This window comes from Patiria miniata, unplaced genomic scaffold, assembly GCF_015706575.1.
Source record: "Patiria miniata isolate m_02_andy unplaced genomic scaffold, ASM1570657v1 HiC_scaffold_7, whole genome shotgun sequence".
In the NCBI taxonomy this organism is placed as follows: Eukaryota; Metazoa; Echinodermata; class Asteroidea; order Valvatida; family Asterinidae; genus Patiria; species Patiria miniata.
Window position 1 is genome coordinate 11,003,814 of NW_024037074.1, and position 14,098 is coordinate 11,017,911.

A 14,098-nucleotide genomic window follows, 5' to 3' on the forward strand; every position below is an offset into this window, starting at 1 on the left:
AAGTATACGCGTATAATCAACAACAAAGTTGACCCCGCAGTTGATGAGTAAGAAGTCGAATACGGAATAGAAAGTCGTTTCGGAGCTGGTGAAGTTCTTCAATAATTTCCATGTCCGAAGAGATATTATGCCAATTTTCTCAGTAAATGTGTTCAACTGACACATCGAACAATGGATATGCTGAACAGTTGGTGGGGAGGGGGAAAAACGGAGAAGGAAACGGCATCAGAATCGGGAGCAAATTCTGAAACAGAAATCAAGAAAGAACACAATCCAGATGACGCAGAAGCTGAGGAACTGCAAACCATAGAAAGTAATGAAAGTGAAGAAGCGGACAAACCATCAGTGAAACCAGAACTGAACATCACAGCAGAAGCTGCGATCTCATCAGCAAAGGAATGGGGAAGTATGTTGTGTTTGATACATCCAATTCATTAAATTTCTGAGTTTGTGTCTTGTGAGTTTTTTTTTTTGATGATGAGATTGCTGAGCTGCCTGAATGTATTTTGCATTGTGTAAAATAAAGGCAATGGATATTTAGCAGGATCCGGCTTTCTTGGTAAACGATATGCAGGAACAGCACTGAAGGAAAGAATTGTGTACACAGACTCCACTTTTTTCAATTAATTTTCAATCACCAAAAAGTTGCATCTTGTATGGTTATTTCTAGCCCCATAAATGTGGCCTATTTACTGGACTGCCTCCGTAAACATAGGCCACACGTCCACATGTACAAAAATCATGTCGACTTTGCCAAATTTTGATTTTCACATTAAGGCTTAGTTTGTACGTTTTTTTTGCTTTAGAAGCATACTCACCCTCTTTATAGGCTAATCAGAAAGTGCTGCCTTTTTCAGATGTATATTTTTCGTGAAATTTCCAGATTCATTTTTACACGTTTGCGTATCAAATTTTCAACATGAAATTTCACAAAAATTTGACATCTGAAAAAGGCAGCACTTTCTGACTAGCCTATAAAGTGGGTGAGTATGCTTCTTAAGCAAAAAAATCCTACAAACTAAGCCTAAATGTGAAAATCAAAATTTGGCAAAGTCGACACGATTTTTGTACATGTGGACGTGTGGCCTATGTTTACGGAGGCAGTCCAGTAAATAGGCCACATTTATGGGGCTAGGTTATTTCTAGCCCGACTGCGTCTGGCCGTACAGTACTATCGCAAGCTCCGTACTACAGAGCTTGCGATAGTACTGTACGGCCAGACGCAGTCGGGCTAGGTTATTTCCTCCACTTTCCCTCCGCTACTCTCACCCTCTCCTTTCCTTCATTCCACTTTATCATTAATCACTTACTTACTTCAGGGAGATCCATGGGAATCGATCCTCGCGGACTGTCTTCAAATGTAGGAGTAAATTTAAATAAAAGAAGAATATTCAAAATTTTTGCGATTGAAAAAAAATAAAAACGAAAATGTCAAAAGAGCCCGACAGGGGCTTCGAACCTGGGATATCTTGCTTACATATCAGACGCCCAGACGCGCCATCCATTCTGTCATACTTGCTGCTCGATCGATGGTGGTAATGTAATACTTAATAATGTACCTGTTAGCCTTGTCATTTACGTGTCAAAGAGGGCGCTGTACGATCTCTCCGGCTTAATATCATTTACTAAAAGAAAGCCGGATGCGGCAATATATCCACTATCTAAAAGAAAACTGTTCAGGTCGACAGTGCCTGCTTTTAGTTAAACATCTTTGAACATCTTTTGTAAATGTATTTTTTTGTGCTCCCTAGGTTACTTGTTCAACGTTGCAAAGGAAGGAACGAAAAAAGTCACAGAAACTGCAGCTAAAACAGCTACAATTATTCAGAAAACTGTGCAAGAAAAGGTAAACAAAACATTAAATGTGTTTTTCAAACCTACTAAACTTTGGATTCATCAGCATTTACGCCAGACTTTCATTTCTGCAACATGCACCAACAGATATGGATACACATGAAACTGCATTAATTGGATTTGTCTGTAATATGCAGATGATTGTGTTGGTAACAAACTTTGTGCAAGTTTATGCCTACTTAAAGGACGTTTATGTTAATAAAAAAAATTAAGACAGCCTGACGTTCCAATCTTAACAAGATCTTCAGAGGCAAAAAATGAAACATCAGTTTTGAAGACCAAGACCAAGGGAAAACAATCCCTTGCCTCGGTGAATTCTGTGAAATTCATTCAAGATTTTATAGTACGTGTATATCAAAAGTATAGTTCAAGAGTTGACAATAATTAAATGTTCCAAGACTGTACCCCAGTATGTTGCTTGTTTTTCCCCTGTAGACGATTGTAGGCGACTTCAAGAAGGAGCAGGATAAGTTTGTCAAGGAGAAGCATTCTAAACGGGCTGAGGCAGCGGTGCCTCCATGGGTGGGATACAATGAGGAGGAACAGATGAAAGAACAGATCATGGCGTTGTCACAGGTGTGTACGAAAAATTTTCAAATCCTCCCAGGGGGAGGGGGGAGGGGCTGTATTACTGAAATTTGGAACAACTACATCTACGTTCCGTGGATTTACTACTTGTGAGATGTATTCAAGTTTTAATTGGTTAAGGTGTAAATGTTTTAATTTCTTTTCAGGACAAAAGAAATTTCCTCAGAAACCCACCTGCAGGGGTCCAGTTCCAGTTTGATTTTGCCAGCATGTTTCCAGTCGCCATGGCGACACTCCAAGAAGACGAGAAGCTTCAGAAGATGAGATTTGACCTCGTCCCCAAAATGTAAGTTTGTCGTTCATTTTGTCAATCCTCAATAGCATTTGTGCTTGAAACCTTCTTGAATCCTCCATAATCATCCACTTTGAAGGAAGCCCATGGCACATTCTTAATACTTGAACTTTTAAAGAGTATAAACCCTAACCCCTTGAGCGCTTTTACTAGAAAGTATCCTGAATCTGCCAAAATCCACCAATTTTGTCATGTAAAAAATGTTGGTGTCCTGAGTCCATCAGAATCCACCAGTGTAGTACATATACCTCGTACACACCACACATATAGCCAACTGTTGAGATCCTGAATCCATCAAAATCCTGTACCGCTAGGCTTACTGTCCTGAATCCATCAAAATCCCCCATCTTCTTTAACATGGAGGTATCCTGAATCTGCCGAAATCTTCCAAAACAGGGGTGTGGATTTGGATGGATTCAGGTACATTTGAATATTAGGGTTAAGCCCCATGGCTGGGCTCTACCTTTCTTTATCCTGTCAAAGTACTCCAGAACCTCCTTCTAAATCTTTTAAGAAATAGAATCTGTGAGAGTTAGCATTAATATTGATACTAATGGAGCAATACTTGTACATTCAGTAAAGTAACCAACTGTGATTATTTAAAATACAGAATTATGATTTGAGCAGTACTTGAAACACTTTTTATGGATGAATATTGATAAATTGCATGTTTCTTTGAATGAAATTCTAGGATTGTTGAGGAGAATTTCTGGAGGAATTATTTCTACCGAGTATCCCTCATCAAGCAATCCTCCCAGCTAACCTCCCTAGCTGCGGCATCCTCAGGTACTGAAACCATATATCATGTTAACTTAAAAACTTTAAATACTTGCTATCATTTTGGTTTTATTTTGTCTGTAGCCAACATTCAATGACTTTTCACTTTTAATCTTTTCAGTTTAAGTTTGATCAAACCCACGGGCCTACTATGAATTGCTTTGGCTTGATTTAACACTAGCACTGGTTCTTATTGGGGAAATCTCAAAACTTGGAATTCTTGGAATGCAACACTGGTAGTAACAAAGGGCAGCTTGTTCCAAAGGATCAGAATTTACAAAGTTGTGATATTTTTCCCAGATGCTTATTTTTTTGTCGGTTTGCATGCTATTAACAACAGGCAATTCCAGTGATTCTGGGTCTGCTGATACATCAAGCACAAAGACAGACGACACACCGTCAGAGAGTGGTAAAGGTACCGTCAATATTTCCATATTCACAATACTTGCCCCATTGGATGTTTGCATGTTTCTTTTCCTACCCCACTTACCCATCCTCCTACCACGCTAAAAAATAACAATAGGAAAGAGTGTCAGAGGCAAAATAAAATGAAAAGGACTCCAACATCACGCCATTAAAGAAATTTGATCTGTACAAAAAAAAATAGATTGCAGATTGCACAAGTTAAACATTATGTTAAAAATGCATGTTAAGGGAAAATACAACATTTGCAAACATCAAAAAATAAAACTACCAAATCATTTTGAAATACCTTGCTGGACTGATAGTGAATGACAGTGTAAAGCATCCTGTAAAATCATGGCACCTGGTATACTGTCATTTTCAAGAAAAGTGGTATTTTTGTATCAATTTCCAATGCTGATCGGCTGACCAGCATTGGAAAAAACTGGCTTTTTTTCAAATACTGACCCCAGTTGACCATCGCACTTGTTTGCAATCGATTACACACCTATGAACGGGTACAAGCCAGCTAGACTGGTTCCCTGACCTTACGATTCACCAGTGTATGTAAACTGCTCTGTTTCTTCTTATATGGAGTCAGGGAACCAGACTACAGGAAAATGATTGTTTTTCTTGGTTTTTATAGCATTTTCGAACCCAAAACCTCAAAAAGGTCAGTGCAACTATGTTTGCTATATATTTCCAACCCCCCAATTCCATCCATTTCTGAAAATTACAGCAAAAGCAAATGATGTATATTCCCTTTAACTTAGTTGTTAATTCCAACAGTGTTATGGTCCTGTGATTATTTATTTGTATTTTTTATAACATGCCATAATTTGCCTACAGACAAGTCCAGCGCATTGGATATATCCGTCGAGCCCACGCCCTCTTCCCCAGCGGACGACGAGGTACCGGGGAGCCCCCCGGGGGCGGAGTTTATCAGCGACAACTTCAACAAGGAGATTGACCAGGCTGAGATCCAGAAGGGGTTTGAGCAGCTGGGCATGGACAAAAAGGAAGATGAAAATAATGGTGAGGATTACTGAAAGCTCCTGGAATAGGAGACTAAGCCAATTTCTCAAATCGTGGCTTCATTTCTAGCTTTGGCTCAGTAGCTGGATATCCAAGCCTTTGTAAGCCTTAGAACCAAATAAATAAGACTCAAACATTTGGTGTAGTATAGATCAATCCAGGCACGCTATAAATTCTATCACGCAGGCCCTCCACAATGGCGAAAGCCATCACGGGGCAATTGCTTTGTACAATAGCATGCACAATGGTTTCTCCATTGAAGGGGGCCTCGTGAGTGTGCTGAGATCATGTGCCTGGATTCGTCTGTATCAGGAGAAGATTGTTCCTGTAGTAAAAAATGAATGTAACCAAAAAAGTACACCATATTGTACAAGAAAAGGGCCTGGGATTATGAAGCATCAGCTAAGCTGGGGGTGAAGTTGTTTGATATGTGGCATGACGATTGATGGAGGGGGACACATTGAAAGTAGTCTGTTCAAAGTTCCTTAAGAACTAACTCAGATAAAGGGTGACATCAAGGACAGCCCAATGTCAGTTTACATTGAAAGCAGATAGTCCATGCAATAGGAAAGCTTGGCTGTATAATATTATGTCATGCAGTGGACTCCATGTTGAGCCACATGGTACTGTGGCATGTACTGCAAGTGCCTTTTTGCTTTCAAATGAGCAAATCACATCAGATTTACTCCAAGACAAGAGAATGATATAAACTAGGTCACCCCTCCAAGTCTGACCAATGGCAGTGCTCATGCACTGGTCAACTTACCAGTCCTTCCTACCCCAGACACTGCACCCATCCCACCCCTCCCTCACCCCTACTGTCTGGCCTGTAATCCTATCAATACACCCCTTGCTCCCCTTCAGGCGGGCGGCTAGTACCCACCCTAGTAGTCCTCCTGATCCAGTACTTCTGTTCTGTTAAACTGTCCCCCAAACGGAGTGGCCGTTCGCCCACTGATCCACCGCCACCTCCTAGCCCTCCTGGTATGTTCAAGCTGCATGGGCACCTTGGCATGCACTGGCAGCATACTTGGAATGCTTGGACTAGATCGAGACTATGAAGCGAAGCTTGTGCATTTGGATGAGGTTTTTAGTTTTTGCCATGTAGGGGAATATGCAACATCCTGCGAAGAATTATTGATGCATGACTTGCCAAAATTGTGAAATTCTTTTCTTTTTTTTCAGGTGAGGAAGATATTCCAGAATGGGAGAAAGAATTGCAGCAAGAGCTTCAAGTAAGTCTACAGTTTCCAAGCCAATTTTATAAATTGCTTTAGTTCACAAATGACGTTAAAAACATTTAATTGAAGATTGATTTTTTTCACTTGTGAACAGGTCCATACTAGAATCAAGAGTGAAACTGTTTTCCCAAGTTTAGTAAATAAAAGCACCAGATACAGTGCGTGAAATGTAATTCCTTGTACTAGTAAATTTCCTTGTATCTACCACACTACCAAAGGGTGCTGCTGACAGCTAGTCTCTGTTAACAAATATAAAGGAAACCCAATGCATCGTGGGTAGCTCACGTCAAGGCTAAGATCCATACACATAGTCTTTGCACACACAGAAGTATTGATCCCGGACACCAGTTTAACAAATTTTGTCCGATGAGAGCTCAAAGAAATTTAGCCGATACCAGTACCCTTTGATAGGGTGGTGGGTATGAGGAAAATTCAATAATCGCTGCTGACATTCTGCATGTTTTACTGCCTCCTTCCCAGGACTACGAGGTAGTAGAAGAGGAAGACACTGGAGGCAATGAGGAATGGGAGCGAGAGATCGATCAGATGCTTGAGGATGAGGGCGCACCGGAGAGCAAGTAATCCACTCACGACTCACTACTGTACATATTCCAAGCCATGTCCAAATTTGGCATTTTTCTCTGTGGCTGTGGCTATCCATGGCAGAGTATCAATGCCATATAAACCAAGCCATAGCCTGAAAGATGCCTGATTTGGGCAAAGTCTTTATGACAGGTAACTTTTGTTTTTTAAGGAATTGTAAATGGACCAATTGATCTCAGAAGGCCAAGCTGAGGTATATCATGGTCAGCTTCCAAAATCAAGAAAATTCTAATGAACAAGATAGATAAATAATGCAATGTTGTTTGTTTTTTAACAAGCCTCATACATATTCATGAAATATTCAAATTCATTTAAATTATTCTGCCCATATGAAACAGTTGATGCCTTCCACACAATCTTAGCTGTTGATTCATATCCAGGATATGATTTGCCAGATATGTCTGTCAGAAAATCTATTGGCCTATTTGAGATGTGGCGGACACAATAGGAGGGCGCTGTTCATCAAATATCTCAAATAGGCTAATTGGCTGCCACGATAGTCGCATAACCAATGAGGGATCCAAGATACATCATGAATATGTATGAGGCATTGGTTTGACCAATTGTGGTTTGAGAAGGTATATCATAAATATGCATAAGGTATAGTGCTAGATCATGTTTAGCTGCATTCATTTGTCTCTTCTATTCAAGTTCATTTGTCACAAAGGATGGTAGATGTATATTTTGCAAAAAAATCTTTAAAAAGTTTGCTTAGGAAAACAGGCTTACTGTAATTTTTTTTATTGGGGGGGGGGGGCTTTCTTCTTTGCTAATACATTGCCATAAGAGGGAGAAAAACAGTTGTTCTTATTGGGTTGAGGAAAAAGCTTTTTACTTTTAATCAGATTGCATCACTAGTTGCAAAAATTGTATTGTCTATTAAAAGAGAAATTACAACTGTTTCAGCTCCTTTTTACCTTGATTCTTCTTTTTTACACCGATGCATTATAGATTTGTGGTATTTAGGGGAAAGAGAAAACACTTATTTATTGATGATGTGGCCCATGCTGGCTTTAATTCATTTTAACTGTTTAGTTATATAATTATTTACTTATGTGTGGGAATTTCATGAGAACCAGCATTGGACAACAGTGGTACGTTGACGTTAGCTGTCAACATTTATTTTTATTCCTAGAAAATCATTTCATTCTTGATTGTAATGAAGAGTGTTCAAACTTCGTTAAAAGGCATATAGGGTCATTTGCAGCTCTTCATGCATTTTGTTCATAGTTTTCAATAATAATACACCGCTCAAAATACAAAGAAGAATGTTCAAAACTTAACCTGTTGAAGTTTCAGCTCAGTGGATATTACACTTTTCGAGAAAACAGTGTAAAACCATGCACAACCTTTAGATCACGAAACAAGATTTCGTACATAGCACTCTTGATTTCAAAAATTAGTCAATCACCTACATTTCTTGATTTCTCCTAAGTGACAGCAGACCAGACGGAATAATTTAATGGGGTATTTAGTACCATTACAATCTTGAATCCAAGTAAAATTTTCAATAATAATTCACTCGACTACTTTTGGGATAAATGTAAATGATCCTATATGCCTGTAATACATCAACCGAAAAAGATCAAAATTAACGGCGCCTAAACTTCAAAATTAAAGGTATTCCGTAATAAATGCATCCAGACTTTTTTGGTTGAAAGGTGAAATACCTCAATTAAGAATTCCACAGAGTTCCCATCGATGGAAATATGTACACAGATAATATACATTAAACTGCAAATGATAAACAGTAGTGTAGTTTGTTGCTAATATGTACATTGTAAATATTTTTTGTCATTACACCCTTATTATTTGGTACATATTTTAGCCTATTAAAAAGACATGGCATTGAATTTAAAACTGGTAGTGGTAATTTTAATTCAATTTTTTAGTCTTTATTACCATCGTGGGGATAAAGCAGAAGAAATGTAAAAAAAAATATGATAATGTTAATAAATGAAGCTGAATAACAAAGGTTGGAATTTACACGTCATATTGTATTCTTTGTGCTTTGTTCTTTCTCCTTTCGACACTCGGGTGACCCTTCTCCACTGCATCGATTTTCTCAGATTAGTTCTCTTGGATTTTCACCGTTTTGTAATTCTGAAAGTTTCATTCCTTGTCCCCTGGCTAGTTGGACTCCAGTGGAGATGTGCACAAGCACAGGCCTAGATCTGCTTTATATTATTTTATATATGATAAATGCTAAAATTACATAAATGCTCCATCTAATCAATTTGTTCTGTACTCCTAAGAAAAATAGTATCATAAAGTTTGATATGCATGATATGAATAGCGCCCTCTCTCGGGAAAGATTTATTGATGAAAGCTACTTCGCCTTTTTAATACCTCACAGCTTTTATGAAAGGGAATAAAAAGTACTGCAAACTGCTTACTTTGAGACACAGAAGCAGCCCCGTTGCCAGTTCCGGTCATTAGGGGGGCCCACAGTACCGGCTAGAGGGGCGCACCACAAGAAAGCACAAATACATGTACACATAATTTTGATGCTTATGGTTTTTGGCCGGGGGGCGATTTATTTTTGCAATAGTATAATGTTTAAAACTACCACATCGATCGAGTCAATGCTGTAGTGTCATGGATACTACATCGAACTAAAAATCCGATGGTGTGAGTTCGATTCCCATTGGATGCTTTTTTTTAATGTCTTCCTCTTTACTCCTTGTTTTCTCTTAAAAAGGTTTGTTAGTCATTTGGAACATTTTCTTTTACCAATGTGGTTTGAAGGATGTACGGGAAAAAAATATCGCGGCAGGCGGAGGGGGCAATTGCTTGCCGGGGGGGGGGGGGGGTTGAGCGGGGCGGGCGGCCATCCCCCCGACGACGGTGGGTATTAAAAAAAAAACTCATCTTTTCTATGTTTTACAATGTTCAAAGCACGTTCAAAATCTTTTCGATGTTTTACAATGTTCAAAGCATGTTCAAAATATCTGTCCCCAACAATGTTTTATAGCAGACCAATATATTTGCCTTTTTTTTTCAATAATAAATTTTGAGTGCAGTAATAAACTGTGCTGCTGCAATACGGCAGATGTTCTAAGCTTCACGGATCGTATTCCATTAAAAACAACCTTAAATTTTATTGTCATTTTTTTTCTGAAGAACACATTTCGCGGCATGCTGAATTCGCTTCTTTGTTCCATTTTCTGGCGGAGCAGTCCCGTCCACCAAGGTTACTCGGTCATGTGCGCGCCGTCAAGCGAAGCGCGAACCCCCGTCAAAACGTCTAGATCCACTTAATTGCGAGCCCCTAAACGAGAATACAGCGCGAAAAAAATACAAGCGGTATAAATGAATAACGGAGAACAAAAATTAGGCAGATTATCGGTGTCTGGGAATCGGAATATCAAAGGTCGCTGCTATAGCTGTTGTGTGTTCCCGCTCTTGACGGACTTATTATGGTTTTATCATGAAATAAAAAAAATACTGAGGCCTACTTGTTCGCAGTGGAACCCCGATGTGCACTTCTAAAAGACCTGGATATTTTATTTGGATCATTGTGATGCTGTGACTGTTGCTGATACATCTATTGGGTAAGTTTTTTAGTTATATAGATAGATACATGTAGATAGATAGATATAGGTAGATAGATACAACTTAACAAATCCCCCACCGGAAATTACATGATATCGTCTCTCATTAAAAAAGTAACTAAAAATATTTTTAAAAATACACTACAATAGGCCTACACACACACAGAAATTGCACAATACAATTACACGAGTATAAAACAATAACAAATTTTAGAGAATTAAAGTGTTTGTATTTGCACGTGTCGTTTGCTGCCGTTTTAGTAGTAGAAAACTTATAAAGGATTTTTTTTTATCCTCGTGCAGGGGCCACTTTCATTGCGCTGCTTAGCAGAGAAATTTGCTCAGCACAAAAAGCCGCGTTTGCTTAGCAAAAACAGGTTACCAGCCAAAATACCATAGGGTACATATTGCTTGTGACTGGTTCCCGGCAGCTGACGTTTGCTTAGCGCATGAATGTACTGAGCAGGTGTGTTATGGTTGGCAACTCCGAAATTGGCCCCATTTCAATTCACATGCTAAGTTCTTAGGCCAGGCACTGCTTCAAACAAAGCTCATCAATTGAAATTCTCCATAGGCCCCTATCTGTTTATCCATAAACATAGATGCTTTGTCTATCGCAAGTTGTTGACCAGTCAAACTATCGATCAGATAGATTTTCATGAATCGTTCTGGTAGATTCTCATGATAATTTGCAATTTGCATGAAACAATCAAGACTGCAGTAACGGAACTCTTTGGGATTTATTTGTTCAGTTGCCTTTTGTGCAAAAGCTTTTCACTATTTTCTTCAAGGACTTGGCCACAGAAACTGGACATAATTGTGAAGTTCTGGGTCCCCCAGTTATCATGTAAGTGAAAAATAACTGTGTCGCTTAAATCAAATTAGATTGAAAAAAATATACAATTTCTGTGTTTAATACAGCCATAATTTTACTTCGTCCAAGAAAGAGTGTCCAACCACGTTGATCATATCAATAGAATGTGAAGGGGAAGGACGCTATGCAATGTATTTTTTTTATGCAATCCTTGAAACCTATGTGACCCATTTAACCATATTTCAAATTTTCGTTTTGCCATTTTTTTTTCAAGGGCATTTGGGTGCCTTTTTGTTTTGATGCTAATGCAAATTTCCATATTCATGAGGAAAAGTGTAATGTCATTCCAGGCAGAAACCTCAATATCAGAAGCTATTTCAGCACCAGACATTGCCAGAATTGTGGATATTTTGCTTTCGTAATGTTGATGATTCGTTGACATGTCGAATGCAAAATTTTGGGTTCACAATTTGCACACAACACCTCTAAACTGACAAAAGGCCTTCCTGAAATGACATCACAGCAACAGCGCCCTCAGTTGTCCAGAAAAGCATGACATTTCTTTATGTTTTATTAAAGAAGTGCACTTTGCAATAAAATTAACCAAACAGGGATGTCAAGTAGTTTTTATATTATGTAAGAGGACTAGATCTATAGAAAGTTGTACGAAATGCGTTCCTAAGAAAAAATCATATCATGTACCCTGTTAGGCCTACTGTGAAAGGTAGACTTCATCTCAAGTCTCACCAATCGATCCCATACTGTACACTGTGATGCCCTCACGATCCACATCCACACTAATCCACACTGACGTCTTGAATCATGACTACCACACGGGTTGATTAACTGTAAGTTCACTCAGAGGTGACCATCACCTTGATCTCGATCGCCAACTGGGGCACGAGTCAGTACGCACGCGCAAGAGGATTAGATCTGGTTTCCTAACGATCGATGTGCTTATGACGATACCTGGGATGGAGAACATGCTATACGATGTAATTACAGCCACAGAAAATTATGTATATCCCTTTTTTTTGATTGTCAAAACATGACTCAGGAAGATCAACAACCGAAGACACTTTTAACATATGGCGCAGTCTGTTTTTGCATTTTTTACCCATACCATTTATTTTGCTCCTGTCGTTTGTGCGCATATTTTCTTGACAATGAGCAGTAAGATTTGTACACGAAACCCATCCGAGGACTTGCGTTCAGGTCCCCAGAGTATTTGTTATCTCAGGTAATTGTTCCTAGGCCTCAGTTGTAAAAAGGGTAACCTGTGCATTTTCAGACTGAAAGAGTACATCCCCATCTCTCATTTCTCGTAGCCACGCCCCTAATGTTAGCCCGGTTTCATAAAGAAACGCATTCATATATTAACTACCATGAAAGGATCTATCAATCTCGTTCCCAGAGTGTCGAGCAGTATGCGCCGTACCTGCTCTCGCTTACTACTGGAGACGAGGTTGGAATAAAGTAAGCAATGGGGACGATTGAAGGATCAATAATGCTGTATGAATGTAGTGAGTGACAGTGAACTAGCGAAAACTCCTCAGACGATTTTTCCCCCTGCGGGCGCACAATCCCCATCTATATATACCAACCTCGGTCCAATTGTGTCCAGCAGTACGCTCCCAGTACCTGCTATATTGGAAACTAGGTTGAAATCATGTAAACATGGGGCGACTTAATTAACATCCAGATGTAAAAGTTACTCTACTGAGGACTTGAGGCGAGTCTAATCCACCCGCAAGGCTAGGTTAAAAGGAAAAAAGTGCGACACACGCGCACAAACAGACGCCCACGCATCTGAGAAATTCCATTCATAATTTTCACCCGGAACCGATCACCTACTTTCACGAGGATCGTAAACAGGTTTTGTGTGGAGTTCTACGACCACTAAAAGTCAACAAGGTATGAAGTTCCAATTACGCGTTAACTGAATGTTTTCAATTCTAGTTATACGCTGACTTAAGTGCAATATCATGTGTTCGCTAAATGTGTTTTGAAAAAAACCCCTAATATATTCTATACTTCATTCAAACATGGATTTTAGACTGAAATTGCGGCAATATTTTTTTCATATAAATTATAACCCCAATCAAATTGTTTTTGTTTGCGTAACAACGATTCTCTATTGTGATACTGCCACAAATCGATTGTGATCTACACAATTCAATAGCGTATTTGTATTATTTTGCACACAATGTATGCATTTCCATGAACTTCGGTGTCACCTTTTGACCGCGTGTTGACTGCGCAGTGTAAATTATACACGCTTTTGCGCTCGCCTTGACCAGACAGAGCAAAGGTTTATCGCCTGTACATCGTAAATTACAGAGGGAAACCTGCGTTTTGATTGTCTTCCTGTCTTGTTGAGGATGAATAAATCAACATGAGGAAAGAGAAAATAATGCAGTGATCCGCGAAATCGTCTTCAGAGTTAAAAATGAAGAATAATTATGAAGATTGTTTATTTTTGTATTACAAAGAAAATAGTGCGGTTTTTAATTATTGTGCAATTCATAACTGCCCGAGTCATAACTGCCCGTGCCGCGATTTGGTTCCTGTCCTCAATTCATCGATGATGTTGCACGTGTGTGTCCTGGATTTACACCATAAACAAAGAGAAGGAAACAATAGAAAATCCTCGATTTACAACATAAACAAGCACTAACACACACATCCACCCCACCCACAATGTATGCGTTTTATGCCAAAGGTTAACCATACTAGCTACAAAAGCAACTTACGACTTTCAAAAATTATTTCAATTGTCACAGATTTAAGCAAAGCTGTTTTAAAATTCTTCAACCAAATCTCTGAGTGGCAGAACCTTCAACTTTATTTTAGGGGCACAAAGTTTTCTTGGCCCCGATCTTGAAATGTTGATTAATCTGTGACCACTTATCAAGTTTGACCCCACATCCGTTGTCCG

General features: G+C 39.1%; 1 protein-coding gene across 2 annotated transcripts; it reads left to right on the plus strand.

Annotated features, from left to right (window-relative positions):
- The first annotated feature begins 31 nt into the window (after nucleotides 1–31).
- Nucleotides 32–8,780, plus strand: LOC119745344 (synapse-associated protein 1-like). 2 transcript variants are annotated; one of them, XM_038221639.1, is made up of 9 exons: nucleotides 32–406; nucleotides 1,752–1,846; nucleotides 2,290–2,430; nucleotides 2,589–2,728; nucleotides 3,426–3,520; nucleotides 3,852–3,926; nucleotides 4,763–4,948; nucleotides 6,134–6,183; nucleotides 6,670–8,780. In XM_038221639.1, the coding sequence occupies exons 1-9, from the start codon at nucleotides 172–174 to the stop codon at nucleotides 6,769–6,771; spliced, it is 1,119 nt and encodes a 372-aa protein (XP_038077567.1). In that variant the 5' UTR covers nucleotides 32–171; the 3' UTR covers nucleotides 6,772–8,780. The 2 variants fall into 2 exon arrangements, with proteins under 2 accessions (XP_038077567.1, XP_038077568.1); XM_038221640.1 differs by having other exon boundaries at nucleotides 3,852–3,920.
- Nucleotides 8,781–14,098: the final 5,318 nt, after the last annotated feature.

Coding starts and splice junctions, on each gene's coding strand:
- LOC119745344 (XM_038221639.1), top strand. CDS start 172: ATGGATATGCTGAACAGTTGGTGGGGAGGGGGAAAAACGGAGAAGGAA. Junction 3,927..4,762: donor ACCGTCAGAGAGTGGTAAAG/GTACCGTCAATA, acceptor ATTTGCCTACAG/ACAAGTCCAGCGCATTGGAT. Junction 6,184..6,669: donor AATTGCAGCAAGAGCTTCAA/GTAAGTCTACAG, acceptor CCTCCTTCCCAG/GACTACGAGGTAGTAGAAGA.